The sequence below is a fragment of the Bubalus bubalis genome, chromosome 1 (genome assembly GCF_019923935.1).
Source record: "Bubalus bubalis isolate 160015118507 breed Murrah chromosome 1, NDDB_SH_1, whole genome shotgun sequence".
NCBI lineage: Eukaryota > Metazoa > Chordata > Mammalia > Artiodactyla > Bovidae > Bubalus > Bubalus bubalis.
The window spans coordinates 6,727,947-6,746,262 of NC_059157.1; the positions used below are offsets into that span (position 1 = coordinate 6,727,947).

General features: G+C 41.7%; 1 protein-coding gene across 10 annotated transcripts in view; it reads right to left on the reverse strand.

The window, feature by feature from the left end:
- PSD3 (pleckstrin and Sec7 domain containing 3) overlaps nt 1-18,316 on the reverse strand; it is a 610,137-nt gene that overhangs the window by 67,514 nt on the left and 524,307 nt on the right. For all 10 annotated transcript variants that reach the window (XM_044925847.2, XM_025293130.3, XM_044925868.2 and 7 more), the window contains one exon: nt 3,590-3,660. In XM_044925847.2, the coding sequence (XP_044781782.2) occupies nt 3,590-3,660 (71 nt within the window). The remainder of the gene's footprint in view (nt 1-3,589; nt 3,661-18,316) is intronic.

Here is an 18,316-nt window from a genome sequence, read left to right on the forward strand (position 1 = left end):
GAGAAGACACGAATAAAATAAGAAATGAAAAATGAGACATTACAAGTAGCATCAGAGAAACAAAAACTCAAGAAACAACTATGAACAATTACATACCAACAAACTGGACAATCTAGAAGAAATGGATAAATCCCTAAAACACATGATTCGCCAAAACTGAATCATGAATAAATAAAAATCAGGATGGAACCATAACAGCATGTAGATTTAATCAGTAATCAAAAGCCTGCCAACAAAGAAAAGTCTAGGACCATTCAGCTTCACAATAAATTCTATCCAACTTTTAAAATGGAACCAATTTAAATTAAAACCAATCTTCTTCAAATTCTTCAAAAAATATTTAAGCAGAGAGAAACTTCTAAAATCATTTCATGAGGCCGGCATATAAAAACCAGAAAATGATCCTACAAGAAAAGAAAACTAGAAGTCAATATCCCTAATGAATATAAATTCAAAAATTATCAACAAAATACCAGCAAACCCAATCCAACATCATATTATGAGAGACGCATACATCATGACCAAGTGGGATTTACCCCTGGAATGCAAGGATGCTCCAACTTATGAAAATCAATTAGTGTGATAAATCACACTGACATAATAAACGTTCAAATCTCATGATCATCTCCATAGATAGAGAACAAGCATTTAATAAAAATTCAACAACCTTTCACATGGTAAAAAACATTCAACAAACTAGGAATAAAAGTAAATTACCTCACTATGATAAAGACCATATATAAAAAGTCCACAGCTAACATCATATTTGAAATGGCAAAAAACTGAAGGCTTTTCCTCTAATCAAAGAAAAAGACAAAAATGCCCACTCTTGGCACTTCTATTTAATACAGCCATCACCATCAGAGAAGAAAAAAACCTAAAGGCATCCAGATTGGAAAGGAAAAAGTAAAATTATCTTTGTTTACAGATCCCATGACTTTAAATACAGAAAACTCTAAAGATTCTACAAAAGAACTGTTAGAAATAAGAAATGAATTCAGTGAAGTTGTAGGATACAAAAATAAATTGTACTTCGGTAAACTAACAATGAACAATGTGAAAAGGAAGTTAAGAAAACAATTCCATTTGTAACAGCATCAGAAACAATAAAATACTTTAGGAATAAACATAATGAAGGAAGTGAAAACCTTATACAATAAAAGATACAAACATTGTTGAGAGAATATAAAGACAAAAATAAATGGAAAGACATCCCATGTTCATGGATTGGGAGACTGAATATTGTCAAAATGCCTATACTATCCAAAGTCATCTACAGATTCAATGCAATCCTTATCAAAATGTCAATGGTAGTTTTTGAAGAAACTGAAAAATTTACATTAACATTGATATGGAGCTATAAAGGATCCTAAATACTCAGTCTTGAGAAAGAACAACAAATTTAGAATCCTCATACTCCCTGACTTCAAAATATATTACAAAGCTATAATAATAAAAAATTACAGTTGTAGTATAAAGACAACATGTGGACCACCGTAACAGAATAGAGAGCCCAGAAACAATGGCATCAACTGATCTTCCAAAGGGTCCCAAAAGCACACCAAGGAGAAAAGAGAGTCTATTCAACAAATAGTATCAGGAAAACTGGGTATTCATGTGAAAAGAATGCAAGTTCATCCTTAACATACACCACACACAACAGGGAACTCATCATGAACTTAAATGCTTAATACCTTCTGAAACTCCTGGAAGACAACACAGAGGAAAAGTTTCCTGGCATTGATATTGGCAATGATTTCTGGTATATGACACCAAAACATCAGGCAACAAAAGCAAAAATAGGGAAAAGGGACACGTAAAACTAAAACCTTCTGCACAACTAACCCTAACCCTAAAGCCTAAACCCTAACCCTAAGCCCAACCCTAACCCTAATTAGGGAAACAAAAGAGAGAATGAAAAGGCCACCTTTGGAATGGGAGAAAATGCCTGAAAAACATATATGATAAGGAATTAATGTTCAAAATATGTAAGGAATTCCTACAATTCAATAACAAAAAACCAAATGACCCGATTAAAAAATGGTCAAAGGATCTGAACAGACAACACATATATAGTCAACAGAGATATGAAAAAAATGCTCAACCCCACTAATCATTAGGATTAGGGTAAATCACAATCAAGTATCCTTTCACACTTGTCAGGATAGCCATTGTTAAACAAAATGTTTTAAAAATAACACATGTTGAAATGCATGTGGAGAAACTGTAACTCCTGGGCATCGATGGTGTAAATTTAAAATGGTTCAACTGCTATGGAAAACAGCACAGAGGTTCCTAGAAAAATTTAAAGTAGGAGGACCATCCGACCCAGAAATTCCACTTCTGGGAACTGAAACCAGGATCTCAAAGAGTCATCTGTACACCATGTTCTCTGAAGCACTGTTCACAGTAACCAAGAGGTGGACACAACATAAACGCCCATGGACGAATGTACAGAAAAAGAAGAGGAAGTAAACAACGGAACGCTGCTCAGTCGCAAAAAAGAGGAAAATCCCGTCATGTGCCGGCTGAACATTTAGGACGTTATGTTAGGGGAAATCAGCCAGTCATGGATGAACACAGCTTGGTGCCACTTATGTGAAGCATGTGAGGGAGTCAAACTCACAGAACGGAGAGTAGAATGGTGGCTGCTGGGGCCGTTCACTGCTGCTGTTTGTCAGGCAAGATGGGAAATGTCTAGAGACCTACTGCACAACACAGTGCTTGTAAAGTTAAGAACACTGCACTATTAACTTAAAATTTTATTGAGGGAGATCTCATGTTATGTTTTTTTAAATCACATTAAAAAGAAAAAATCTTTCCTAACAGTCACCACCGAGGGCAGTGTGTCACACTTCCGAGCCTCCCTCCACTGCGGAGCTCAAGTCCGGCTGGGCCCTGGGAGGGGATGCACCTTCTCCGGGTCAAGACTCGACTTCCCCACCTCCACACACAGAACTAGGGAGGAGGGGCTCCAGGCACTACCCTGCAGAGGCCAGAACATGCCAACTGGATACCAAACTAGCTTCCAGATCTGGGGACTAGAAGAAAGGATCCTGCCAGGAAATGGTCTGATCAAACACTTACCCAGGTAACTAAAATACACTTGCATTGTTAAATATCAGGGCTTGAATGAAAATGTGTTTCTAGATTTAGGTAGGATCCAAACAAAGATAAATAACTAAATAGGGATGTAAGAGATATAACTTCACATTATAAATATCCATTGAAACAAGTGTTACCACAACCTGTACCCGAACAGACAATATGAAGTCTAACATATCAACTTATATTCATAATTTCTAATTGAATGTAATTAGAACACAGCTCATCCATTCCCTTATAGACATGTATATAATCTTTTATATTTATAAAATGTAATATATACACATATATAAATAAATAATTTCCAAAACAACTTTTTTCACTAGAAACAACAAAAAAATCTAAAAAACAGTTTAGACATCAATTAAATAGTCTTTCTGTTTGATGTGGCCTCTTTGTACAAAGTGAGTATTTTCTGGGTAGCTTGTCTAATTATCACTCCATAAAGTTTTGTGGGCTTCCTTTCTTGTGTATCTACTTTTACCTTTTGCAGGTAAAGCACTGTTCCCTTTAGTACAGCATAAAAGGTCTTCCATCCTCGCTTGCCTCTTGGAGCTAGAAAAGGAAAACAAATGGGAAAATTTAATTTGACAGAAATTTGCATTTTAGAAAGAGAACCTGAAAGGTCAATGGTAACTGTTCTCCAATGCTCCTGGTTTATTTGCTGCCGAGACTAACATGGCTCAGCGGTGAAGAATTCGCCTGCAGTGCAGGAGCTGCAGGAGACTCGGGTTTGATCTCTGGGTTGGGAAGATCCCCTGAGGAAGGAGATGGCAACCCACTTCAGTATTCTTGCCTGGAAAATTCCACGGACAGAGGAGCCTGTCGGGCTGCAGTCCATAGCGTCCCAAAGAGCCAGATATGACTGAAGCGACTTAGCGTCCATGCATGAAACTAATAACAACTAAAATTTTCTTGAGCCTCACTGTGTAACAGGCAGTATTATCTCATTTAATCCTCACAATAGCCCTGTGAGGTAGGTAGTATTACTCTTGTCTTTCTATGAAACTGAAGCACAGAGAAGGAACCTGCTCATGATCACATGACTAGGAAGAGAAGTAGGAATCTGAACCCAGGCGGTAAGGCTCTGCGGTTCATGCTCTGGTAGAGATAACAATGATTGGAAAAGCAAGTGGCATGTTGGAAGTACATGTTAATCTAAGGGCTCATGAACCAGCACCTTCATGGCTTCATCAGAGTTTCTGAGAGACATAAGAAAAAAGTCTCAGAATACAACAGGACTCCTCTTGGCCTTTCTCCCACACATCCACCAGCCCACCTGTAACTTGAATTATTACTCCTGTGGTAACCTGCAAGACCCTCCAGCAGGTGCTGCCATGCTGTAGCATGGGGTGTTTTTGTCTAAATGTCTCTGAGTAGGCTGTGAATAACCTGAGAACAAGTATCCTTCATCTTCAGAATTCACAGAAACCTACTATAATGCAAGGCAGACACAAGGCACCTTTATAAAAATTCTCTAAGCGAATTTTCTTCCAGAACTCCTTACAATCCCCATCTTTGTATTTTCCTGGAGTATAAAGTAGAATTTCTGTATTGATTTACATAAAACTTTACAGATTATCCTAAAGTAAATGCACAGATTAGCAAAACAGTTAACTATTTATTCTTAATCTTAATAAAATTAAAATCTGTAACCAGAAAAGGTTATTACCTTTTCTCTAAGGTTATTACATTTCTCTAAATGTGTCTACTCAACATGTAGGAAGGACATTTATTCTTATTCTGTTATCAAATATTTGACTGCCTTTAACCTGGATGCCTGAATAAATCAAAAAGCGCATTATTTTCAACCACATCTTTTAAATGTCCTTTGACTGAAGAAACCTTAAGCTTGGAAACCAGGTGAACAGCCACCTACAGAATACAGGTGCTCCTGCCAATACCATACTGAGATATCCACCTGGCAAAAAAAAAGGACTCAAAACATCCGCTCTGCAGGTTTCCAGGGGAAATTAAAAAAAAAAAAATCATCCCATATGTCTCCACCACGTAAGGCTTAAAAATGTGCACTCAAAAATAAATGATCAAAAATGTATACCATAATCTTCTTTATAAAGGAAAAAGAGTGGCTACTATAAAGAAAGCCACAGACCACTCTACATATACATGAAGTGAGGGCTGAGTGCACTGTTAATACACGTCAGGTTCTGACCCGGGCTGTGTGAGAGCAGTGTGCTCGGAAGCGGCCACCGGCTGCAGGAGCTGCTGCTGTGCAGGAGAGAGGCGGCTGGTGTGCTGGGCCTTCCGGCTGGAAGGCCGACCAGCTGGTCCACGGCCCTTGTCTCAGACCTCTCCTCTCACCCACCAGCCCTCACTCGGGCACTCCTGACCAGTCCCCAGCCTCTCAGGACCTCAGCCGCTTCATTTTAAAACCTGCATAATTCATATAACTTAAGATAAAACACTGGCTTAATGCTGGGAAAGAACTCAGAGAAACCCTTCTGTTTTCTATAGGAAGAATGCAGGGCCTGGATTTGAAAGGCTGTTCCCAAAGCCCTAAAACTAATTTAGTGGCATTTTGAGATTCCTTCTGTTCAACGATTTACAAATCAATTTTTCTGCTTTTCAGATAGAAATCTATTAATCTGTTACTAAGGTTGTTGCCCTAGTATCAGACTTCTGCCCGTCCCCTCAAATGGAAACCAACTCCTCTCATCTAAGTTTCAGGAGGAGGCTCCAAAGAGAAAAACAAGAACTGGTTTGAACCAAGTAAACCCAAGATGGTGGAAGATTTGACTTCCAGTGACTTTGAGCCATATTAGCTAAATGACACACCCACCGGCACCAGGACAGTTGACAATCGCCATGACGACAAGTGCAATTAGAAAAGACCCTGATGCTGGGAAAGACTGAATGCAGGAGGAGAAGGGTGAACAGAGGGGAGATGGCTGGATGGCATCAGCGACTCAATGGACATGAGTTTGAGCAAGCTCTGGAAGATGGTGATGGACAGGGAAGCCTGGCGTGCTGCAGTCCATGGGGTCGCAAAGAGCTGGACATGACTGAAAGACTTAACAGCAACGACCATTGCAAAGCCCTTACAAGGACAGAAAGGGAGGGCTGCATCAGGTTGGGATCCAAGCCACACCCGTTTATGAATACTCCTCCCTCTCTTTCCAGTCTTACTTTTAACCTCGACTCTCCTATATACATCGTGTCTACCTGAATGGGGTTGAGAAGTTGGTTTGCTAGCCAAGTTCTGGCTTCTTTCCATTCTTTGGCCATTGAATAAAGCCTGTGCCGTCCCAACGTCCTAACGGCTGTGCGAATCCAAACAGATAAAGAACCTCCTTGATGGAGACAAGGAGTCTCCATCTGGGTTAGGAACCAGTGTGGGTCTAGCGCACCAGTTTGGTTCCAAATTCACGTACCTGCTCATGAAAACTTTTAACAGGTCTTCACCATTACCACACTAAGCCGATTAGAAATGGATCCCAGCTAAACTGTGATCTAAAGTCAACTGAGGGTGACAGATGCTAGGTCAGGGAGCAGTTGTATTCCATGCTCTACTTTTCCAATTCCCACAGAGGTTTAAAACTTAATCCTGTTTTTGGTCAGTTATAAACTTGGTTGTTCAGTCCATACCACAATGCTAAGAATAAGACACTATTATTATTTCCATTTTACAGTTGGAACAGTATGGGTGCAAACGGGTGGAATCCAGGGGAAAAAGGGACCACGGTGCACGAGATCAGGCTGGAAAGGCTTAGAAGCAGCCTCAGTGGCCCTGATTGTAAAGCCACACACACACACACACACACACACACAGAGTGTAGCTATGGCTTCACATCCTCACGAGGAGCACTGTTCCTCATGATGACAACCGCAGAAGAGTTAAATCTGATGTCACAACACACATATCATTAAGTACAGAAGGCTGGGGAAAGAGTCATAACTCATTTTGGAATGGACATGGCGGGAGGAATGAGTAGGGTTACTGACTGGCCCTGGATGAATCCTATTGATAGACTCACACCAGGACAGGCGGCAGATGTATTTTAACAAATAGTTGGGTGCCTACTGTGAAAAGGTGTGTGTGGAACTTGATCAAAAGACACTGCTTTGTGCACTAGTCTATGCTTTCAAGGCTATTTTTAACATGCATACTTGGAGTCCAAAGACCGCTTTCCTTCTCGAAAATAAGAGGATCGTGGCATATTTTAACTCTCATTAACTGCCTCCAGGCTAACATGAAAACAGGGTTTATTACTTTTGCTTAAGGCTACTTTAATAGACATTATCTGTGAATGGCCACTGTCTCTTTGAATTTCCCCTCATGTTTACTGTTACGTTCATTTGCTACTTCTGTATCTCAGGTTGGTTTTGGAGGCCATTTTCACCTACCTCTTGAAATCTATACTTAGAAGTTCTTTTAGTGAGAGTCTTTTGGTGGTAAATATTTTTTATTTTTCATATAAAAATGTCTTTCTTTCATTAAAAATTGTAGGCGGACAATTAAGTTTTTCCTATGAAGATATTACTTCCTGTCACGTTTAGGTTCAGCTTGCTTGGGCTTCCCATTTATCATCTCCAGACACTTGCAGTCATCATATGTTGAACACAGTCTCTCCATTGTCTCCTCTATTGAAACTTCTGCGACATTGACTTTTCAGGATATCCCATTGGCATCTTCCGACTCCCGATTCTTCTGGCCTCTGTACTACAAGCTGCTGGTTTAACCTCCAGTCCTCCTGGAGCACCCAGATCCATGGAGGCCCTGCGGGCTCAGCTGCCCCAGGGGTAGCTCACCTGCTGAATTTGTATTCATTTCCGCCTCCTTGTTACTGGCTTATCTACTGGTTTAAAAGGTGTTTAAAAATGTTTCAATCACTTTTAGATGCTTTACAATGTACGAGTTTTGGAATTCTTAGGCCATCATATTAGCAAAAGGACTTTCTAGTTCTTTATTTAAAGAATTTATTCAAAAATTTTATAATCCAGAATTCATTTGTAGCAGGATAAGGCGATAAGGTTCGTGACATTGTACAGGAGACAGGGATCAAGACCATCCCCATGGAAAAGAAATGCAAAAAAGCAAAATGGCTGCCTGGGGAGGCCTTACAAATAGCTGTGAAAAGAAGAGAAGTGAAAAGCAAAGGAGAAAAGGAAAGATATAAGCATCTGCATGCAGAGTTCCAAAGAATACCAAGGAGAGATAAGAAAGTCTTCCTCAGTGATCAATGCAAAGAAATAGAGGAAAACAACAGAATAGGAAAGACTAGAGATCTCTTCAAGAAAATTAGAGATACCAAAGGAACATTTCATGCAAAGATGGGCTCCATAAGGACAGAAATGGTATGGACCTAACAGAAGCAGAAGATATTAAGAAGAGGTGGCAAGAATACACAGAAGAACTGTACAAAACAGAGCTTCACGACCCAGATAATCACGATGATGTGATCACTCACTTAGAGCCAGATATCCTGGAATGTGAAGTCAAGTGGGCCTTAGAAAGCATCACTATGAACAAAGCTAGTGGACATGATGGAATTCCAGTTGAGCTATTTCAAATCCTGAAAGATGATGCTGTGAAAGTGCTGCACTCAATATGCCAGCAAATTTGGAAAACTCAGCAGTGGCCACAGGACTGGAAATGGTCAGTTTTCATTCCAATCCCAAAGAAAGGCAATGCCAAAGAATGCTCAAACTACCACACAATTGCACTCATCTCACATGCTAGTAAAGTAATGCTCAAAATTCTTCAAGCCAGGCTTCAGCAATACGTGAACCGTGAACTTCCTGATGTTCAAGCTGGTTTTAGAAAAGGCAGAGGAACCAGAGATCAAATAGCCAACATCTGCTGGATCATGGAAAAAAAGCAAGAGATTTCCAGAAAAACATCTATTTCTGCTTTATTGACTATGCCAAAGCCTTTGTGTGGATCACAATAAACTGTGGAAAATTCTGAAAGAGATGGGAATACCAGACCACCTGACCTGCCTCTTGAGAAACCTACATGCAGGTCAGGAAGCAACAGTTAGAACTGGACATGGAACAACAGACTGGTTCCAAATAGGAAAAGGAGTACGTCAAGGATGTATATTGTCGCCCTGCTTATTTAACTTATATGCAGAGTACATCATGAGAAACGCTGGGCTGGGAGAAGCACAAGCTGGAATCAAGATTGCCGGGAGAAATATCAATAACCTCAGATATGTAGATGACACCACCTTTATGGCAGAAAGTGAAGAGGAACTAAAAAGCCTCTTGATGAAAGTGAAAGAGAGTGAAAATGTTGGCTTAAAGCTCAACATTCAGAAAATGAAGATCATAGCATCTGGTCCCATCACTTCATGGGAAATAGATAGGGAAACAGTGTCAGACTTTATTTTTTGTGCTCCAAAATCACTGCAGATGGTTATTGCAGCCATGAAATTAAAAGACGCTTACTTCTTAGAAGGAAAGTTATGACCAACCTAGACAGCATATTAAAAAGCAGAGACATTACTCTGCCAACAAAGGTCTGTCTATGGTTTTTTTCTGTCAAGGCTATGGTTTTTCCAGTGGTCGTGTATGGATGTGAGAGTTGGACTGTGAAGAAAGCTAAGCGCCGAAGAATTGATGCTTTTGAACTGTGGTGTTGGAGAAGACTCCTGAGAGTCCCTTGGACCGCAAGGAGATCCAACCAGTCCATTCTAAAGGAGATCAGCCCTGCGTGTTCTTTGGAAGGAATGATGATAAAGCTGAAACTCCAGTACCTTGGCCACCTCATGCGAAGAGTTGACTCATTGGAAAAGACTCTGATGCTGGGAGGGATTGGAGGCAGGAGGAGAAGGTAATGACAGAGGATGAGATGGCTGGATGGCATCACTGACTCGATGGACATGAGTCTGGGTGAACTCCAGGAGTTGGTGATGGACAGGGAGGCCTGGCGTGCTGTGATTCATGGGGTCCCAAAGAGTTGGACACAACTGAGCGACTGAACTGAACTGAACTGAAGGAGTTAAGAGGTGCAGACCGCATGAGTGACACTAGAACACGGAACACCAGTGAGGAGGCCACTATAACCACCCACATGAGAGAAAAAGCCCACAGTGTGGATAGAGGCGCACGGTCAAGACGAAGACCTGGATGGGGAGAGGTGGCGGCAGGGATAACTCAGCAGCCACACCACGTGCTCTGAGCACCGGGCAAGCACTATAGACGCCCTATTCGATCCAAACAATCCTTTCAGTTAGGTTTCCCTGCCTCTATTTTACGTTGTGGTTTCCATTATTAACTACATTAGCAGTTCTGCGAGGAGGAAGCTACTGAGGGGGCTACCTGTGTTTGGGTTTCAAAGCAACCAATTAGCGCAGTTTAGACAAGGAAGTATGTTCTACGGATACATTCAGGGGAAACATCTGGTGGCAATCCTTTCCAAGGTCGGGCCTGCTCCTCCAGTAAAATAAACACACTGGGCACGGAAGGAGAAGACAGGACAGGGGTGGGGGTGGGGGGGCAAGTCAGGTGTGTTCTCTGGTCTCACTGACGCCTTCAGGGGCATCTGGGCTCCCCGCGATGAAGCTCGGACTGGAGGCAGGGCCCTGCGCCTGCCCTCTGGATGCTCCTCACGCAGCACTCTGCAGAGCAGTAACAACTGCAGCAGCAGGGAGAGCAGCGGCTGACATCATTGAGAACACGACTGTTTTAAGCGCTGCTCCAAACTGGATGTGCGTGAAAACCATCCAAAACTGAAGCCCACAGCTCCATGAGGAGCCACTTCTATACTCTTCATTTCGCAGACATGGACTCTGAGATTTCACTAACCTGTAGCACCAGGTGCCCCAGTGCCCTGGTCACTTGTACTCTGGCTTGTATGCAGGGAAAGACCGGTCAAACCAGACTCAGCAACAGCGACTGGATTAACTCTGAGATACAGGGGTGATACTCAAATTAAAATAAGAAACAAAAAAAGTCAACAGGCCTCTGACTATGCTACATCTCTCTCTTTCTTTCTCTCTCTCTCTCTCTCTCTCACACATACACACACACACTACACATTTCTGCAAAAGAGAAACTGGCAGTTGTTCCAAACCTAAGTGGTAGTGGAACTATTATTAAATCTTCAACATTATAAACCAGTTCTTCTTACGGTCCTGATCTCATCTTTATTTTATATTTGAAGAAGTCTTCTTGGAAACACAAAGTACAGTGAACAATATTTTGGCTTCAGTCATTACCACTGATCTTTAAAAACCAGTTAAATGTACAACTGAGAATGAAAGCACAGCTGCCGCCCTTTTTTCACGAAGAGGAAGGTATGAAATCTCCCAAGCAATGAAACATTCAGTCAAGATTAATGATGGTACAGAGTTATTTGTTTTTCATGTATTTTTATATTAGGTATTATTTATGTATTTATGTATTTTCACTTATCGTTTTATTTTATTAATTCACCAAAAGGCATAAGCTTCATGCAGAGGTTTTATCTGCATGCTGTTCTCTAAGTTCTTCTGAACTCAACTGGGAGCAGATTGCACTCAAGATCTTACTGTTCCTTTGTTTCTATTTTCATCAGAATCTTGGCCTGTTTTTGACCACTCCTCACTGCGGTTCCCTGACTATCTACTTTTTTCCTTTCTTCAAGTTTAATATCAGACAGACTTAAGAAGCATAGAGACATAGTAGGTACAGTTCTTTTCTTTTAATGCATTTAACCTTTCTTTCCTGTCTGTTGGCTTGAAAAACATTCTTCCATTGCCCTAGTAAAGTGACAAAAATATCATTTTTCCCCCAAATAGTAGAGGAGGTCAGTAAGCCATATCCACATTGATGAGAATGAATTCCTTAAATTATGGCTTGAAGGATAACAATGCAGGCCCTGCCAGGCTAGGACACAAGGGAAATTTAAGGACATAACAGTTTCATGTAAAATATTTTTAATTTCCGTATGGCAATAGAGAAATACATTTAAAATATAGGGAGGGAGGGGATGTATGTATAATCATGGCTGATTTGCATTGTTGTACTTCCCAGGTGGCTCAGGGGCAAAGAACACACCTGCAGTGCAGGAGACCCGGGAGACTCAAGTTCAACCCCTGGGTCGGGAAGATCCCCTGGAGGGCGTGGCAACCCACTCCAGTATGCTTGCCTGGGAAATCCTGTGGACAGAGGAACCTGGTGGGCTACAGTCCAAGCAGTCAAAAAGAGTCAGACACAACTGGACTGACTGAGCACATGGCAGAAACCAAGACTACATTGTAAAAATTAAAAAAAAAAAAAAGTTCATATATATATATATATATTTATATATATACACACACACATATATATGATGCCATACCCATGAAGACATTCCAAAATAAATCTAGTACCTTGCTGAACTTGGGAACAAAGACATGCTCAGTAAAATCCTTTCTACACTGTACAACTGGGACACATCTGTATGAGATTTGTAAAAGGTACACGACATTTCTAAAGTTTCATTCCCTAGTGACTATCTGAAAACTGGGCAGAATTCTTAGAGTATCTCTCTTACAGCATGAAGAGATATGCTACATTGGCAGGAAGCAAGCTGACACAGAGTTCCGCTCTACGTCACTGAGGCAGCTGGAGGTCCACCCAGGCGGGGGTGGGGGTGGGGTTTGCTTTCCATGATGGCTGTGCAAAGGATGACAGCCCTCTTTACAAACCGTTATGTGAAGTTAAGGGTAATCCTTTTATATTAATCCCTAATTTCCCTTCATAAAATATCCTCAGGCACCACCCTAAGATGTACTACTTATTGTTCAGTCAGTTACTTTAATCGCTCAGTCGTGTCTGACTCTTTGCGACCCCATGGACTGCAGCACACAAGGCTTCCCTGTCCATCACCAACTCCTGGAGCTTGCTCAAACTCACGTCCATCAAGTCAGTGATGCCATCCAGCCATCTAATCCTCTGTCGTCCCCTTCTCCTCCCACCTTCAATCTTTCCCAGTATCAGGGTCTTTTCCAATGAATCAGTTATTCGCATCAGGTGGCTAAAGTATTGGAGCTTCAGCTTCAGCATCAGTCCTTCCAGTGAATACTCAGGACTGATTTCCTTTAGGATGGACTGGTTGGATCTCCTTGCAGTAAAAGGGACTCTCAAGAGTCTTCTCCAAAACCGCAGTTCAAAAGCATCAGTTCTTCAGTGCTCAGCTGGGCTTCCCTGATAGCTTAGTTGGTAAAGAATCGGCCAGCAAATCAGGAGTCCCCAGTTCGATTCCTAGGTTGGGAAGATCCCTGGAGAAGGGATAGACTACCCACTCCAGTATTCTTGGGCTTCCCTGGTGGCTCAGCTGGTAAAGAATCTGCCCATAATGTGGGAGACCTGGGTTCGATCCCTGAATTGGGAAGATCCCCTGGAGAAAGGAAAGGCTACCCACTCCAGTATTCTGGCCTGGAAAATTCCATGGACTGTACAGTCCATGGGGTCACAGAGAGTCAGACACGACTGAGCGACTTTCACTTCACTTCAGCTTTATTTATGGTCCAACTCTCACAGTACTCAGAATATCCCATGGAGGGAAGAACCTCCACGGGGTTGCAAAGAGTCGGACACGACTGAGTGACTTCACTTTCACTTTCACTCACGCCCATACATGACCACTGGAAAAACCATAGCTTTGACTAGACGGACCTTTGTCGGCAAAGTAATGTCTCTGCTTTTTAATATGCTGTCTAGGTTTATCATAGCTTTGCTTCCAAGGAGAAAGTGTCTTTTAATTTCATGGCTGCAGTCACCATCTGTGGTGATTTTGGAGCCCAAGAAAATAAAGTCTGACACTTTATTTTCTGAGTGTATGTTAGTTGCTCGGTTGTGTCTGGCTCTCTGCGACCCCATGGACTGTAGCCCGTCAGGATCCTCTGTTCATGGGATTCTCCAGGCAAGAATACTAGAGTGGGTTGCCAGTTCCTTCTCCAACCACAAGAAGTACTATTAAATCTTAATTGAGTAACTCAGACACTCAGATTTCTACTTAAAGCAATGAATCCCAGTTATGCACAACAGAAGTTACCTTTGGGAGAAAACTCACACACTACTCAGCAAGTGATAGTGTTAATTATCCCCAAGTTTATAACAGAGTGGTAGAAATAAAACAGTACTATTACTATCTTATATTTCTAAGTAATTTACCTTTGAAGCATTTAAGGCAATTTACACATTTCAAAAATATCAGTTAATCTTTAAAATCTTTATGACTGAGAGCTGTTGTATGCCATCAACTCTACTTTATAGAAGGAAAAACTGGGGCAGCCTTAAAGGAACTAGAAGTACAACATATACCTATGGTTTTTCCATGGAAAAATTTCTCCTTTTCATAATAGAAACAGTATTATGTTATTGGTAGAGAACAGAAGCTGAAACACAAGAACTGGAAGAATAGGCTCTCCCCAGGACGCCACTGGCAGGCTGAGGTTGACTCTGGATGTTATTCCATTCCTTTAAGAAGTCAAGACTCTTAGCCTAAATCGATCTTTCTGGAATGGCAGTAAGTACTTTGGACCAAGAGCCTGGAAACCCGGACTTCGTTCACACCCTTATGTCTACTGTTTCTCTGATTTTCAACAAGTTGCCTAACATCTCTGGTTATAAAATCTAAAATGACACTATAACATACTGTAATTACTTTACCATGTTGTTCATTAAGGTTATTAAGGACACAGCCATACCCTTAAAGAGTTCACCTTATCAGTGAAACTTAACACAACATGATAAGCCGTATAAACCAAATGGTAGCATGGCACTAACCCAAAAAAATCACAACGGGGGTTTGCAGCAGGTAGAGAGGAGGGAGTCACTAATTCTACAAATGAATAGGATTGAGAAGTCAGAGAAGGCTTTAAATGAGGATTTAGTTTTTAGCAAGACTTTGAAGGGGAAAAACAAGGAGTTTTCTTTTGACCTCCACCTTCTCTACAGTACGTTTGGACTAAGACACTGAATCAAAGCATAGATCTCAATTACATAAGTCTCGTCACACTGCTCACCACCACCCTTTATTAGGATGGCCTCTGGACAAAGGCCAGCACAGCATTTTTCACAGAGAGTACATGGTTGAAATTCTGATTTCACCTGAGTGACTGTGAGCAGGTCAAGGTCAGTCTCTCCACACGCCACTTACTGCCTCGGTAAAATAATAATAAACCAATACCTACTTCATAAGGGTTTTCTGAAAATTAGATGAGTTAATGTATGTGAATCTTTTTAAAGTGTATTTTTTTATTGTTAGGGATAATGTCTGCTAAAAGAAAATGCACCCAATTTCTGTGCTAAAACAGAGAGACTTAATTTTTTAAAATATCTTTCATGTATTCAGAAAGTTTTTTTTGTTAGAGTCAGTATTTTGAGAAGAAATCCTCTGCCCAAGACATTACTGACACATTTTTAATAGAAAAGGGCAACCTTTCACCCTTACTCTAATTGGGGGAGAATGGAGTGCAGCATATTCATCAGCATAGTTACGGCTTCTGTTTGGTCCCAGGTCCTGTCCTGTCTTCACACTGGAGACATCAAACATGGATGCCAACAGCAGAAGTGAGCAATGGCAGGAGGAACGAAAGCTGACAGAGAGATTTTACCCGTGTTAATAAAAAGCTGTAAAAATGCACAAACCCCACTTACGAACAAATACCTTTCCTACTTGGCTAGGAGATGGTTTCCCTGATCCCTAGAGGCACAGGGAGGACGTGAGGGCCTTGGGCTGATGAGCGTGGAGAAGAGGGCAGGACTTCCAAGCATGCATCCTCACGAGCTGCCAGTTACAGGAAAGGGAGCAGGCAGCAAAGACAGAAAGGACTCAGAACACAGTTATGTTTCCAGAACAAACGCACACTAGAGTCACATACACTGTTTAAGGATTTTGACGGATGAACTACACCTCCCATTTCCTCCAGCTGCTCCAGGTACCAGCCCCTTCACCTCAGTCAGGTCTCTGCTCGGACGTCACCTCCCCAGAGCCTCCCCATGCACGCTGCAGTTCATAGCGGCCCACTTCCTCCATTGTCTCCCCACCTTGGCTTTATTGTCCTCTCGGTCACTCAACAGTCGCCTGAAATACCACTACTGATGTTTATCACTGAGCTCCCCTATACTACCTCCAAGCAAGCACTGGGAGTGGGACCAAGCGAGTGCTTTGATGTGTTACTGTGTCCGGAGAGAAGATTAAAAACTCAAAAAAGATGAAGAATCAGATGTCCTAAACGGGCATGTAGGTGATGCAACTCAACAAAAATTAATGGTAATATATGATTTTCAGGTATATAATATAACAATTTGGTATCTGTCTAAATGGCAAAATGATGACTACTCTAAGGCTACCTATCATTTATCACCACACACTGCTGTTTTTTCTTGTGATGAAGATTTTTAAGATCTACCCTCTTAGTAACTTTCAAATATGTAATACAGTGCTATTAACTGTAGTCACCATGCTCATAATTCTTATAAACTGGAGGAAGATGCTGGAGAACTTGCTATTTTTAATAAATAGTTGGCCATCTTAAAAAGTTGGCCAATAGCAAAATGTTACTGAAGTTCAATAACTTCATTATATGTGAAAGGTATGAACACTGAACTCCAAGAAATATCAAGCATACTATGTTTTTTTACAGTTTCATGCACAATTTACAGAACTCATTTATCAAACTTATTTAAATCAATGTACTAAAATAAAACGTATCTTAAAAGCAAGGAATAAAACTTCCATATGACCCAGCAATCCCACTTTTGGGCATATACCCTGAGAAAACCATAAAAAAGACACATCTACGCCAATGTTTCTAGCAGCACTAGTTATAACACCCAGGACATGGAAGCGACCTAGATGTGCTTTGACAGATGAATGGATAAAGATGTGGTATATGTATACAATGGGATATCACTCAGCCATGGAAAGCAACGAATGTGAGTCAGTTGAACTGAGGTGGATGAACCCAGAGCCTGTTATATAGAGTGAAGTAAGTCAGAAAGAGGAAACAAATGTCATACATTAACATATACATATGGAATCTAGGAAAATGGTACTGCTGCTGCTGCTGCTGCTAAGTCGCTTCAGTTGTGTCCGACTCTGTGCGACCCCATAGACGGCAGTCCACCAGGCTCCCTCGTCCCTGGGATTCTCCAGGCAAGAACACTGGAGTGGGTTGCCATTTCCTTCTCCAATGCATGAAAGTGAAAAGTGAAAGTGAAATTGCTCAGTCGTGTCCGACCCTCAGCGACCCCATGGACTGCAGCCTACCAGGCTCCTCCGCCCATGGGATTTTCTAGGCAAGAGTACTGGAGTGGGGTGCCATTGCCTTCTCCGGAAAATGGTACTGATGAACCTAATTTGCAGGACAGGACTAGAGAGGCAGATATAGGGAACAGACTTGTGGACACAGCCAGGGAAGGAGAGGGTGGGGTGCATCGAGAGAGTAGCACTGATATATGCATATTTTACCGTAAGTAAAACAGATAGTGGGAAGTTGCTATATGATACAGGGAGCTCGACCTGGAGCCCCATGACAACCTAGAGGGATAGGAAGCAGGTGGGAGGGAGACTCAAGAGGAAGGGATATGTTATCCTTGTAGTTGATTTACATTGATGTATAGCAGAAACTAACAACACTGTAAAGCAATTATCCAATGAAAAATAAATTTTAAAAACTGATAAAAAGATAAAATGTAAGGGTAAATTATTATAGTCCATCTGAGGAGCACAGGTAACTGCAGAATCAGAGAAGCTTGAATCTGGCTCATCAGGTGACACCAACTCGTTTCTTCAACTTCACAAGCACCTTCTGACAAGGAAACTTCAGAGTCAAAGATTCTGCTGAGAGTATATTTCTATAAGTAGAATTAAAATAGGCTACTGTAACAGTAAAACAGCCCAAGCCCCACTGGCACCTTGAAAGTGCCCCTGGGCAAAAGCTACTGCAGATCAGACAAACAGAATTCCGAGCGGCAAGGAAGAGCAGCCTGCAGAGTCTGTTCTCAGGGTGACAGCAGCCCGACGTTCTCCCCGCTTGAGAGCCTCCGGAGATACTGCCAGCTCCTCTTTCTGAAATGCGGTCCCCGGCCCTCCCTAGAGACTGTGACACAGATGCCAGCCAACAGCCCTCCGCCACGGACTGCATCTGAAGTGACGCCGCCAGCGTTTAGCTCTCAGCTCTTCCCCGTCAGGCCAACCTCCTCCATTCGATTAGACTGCCAGTGCTTGGAAGAGCCTCCCCGATTCCCCCCTCACTCTACAGGGGCAACAAGA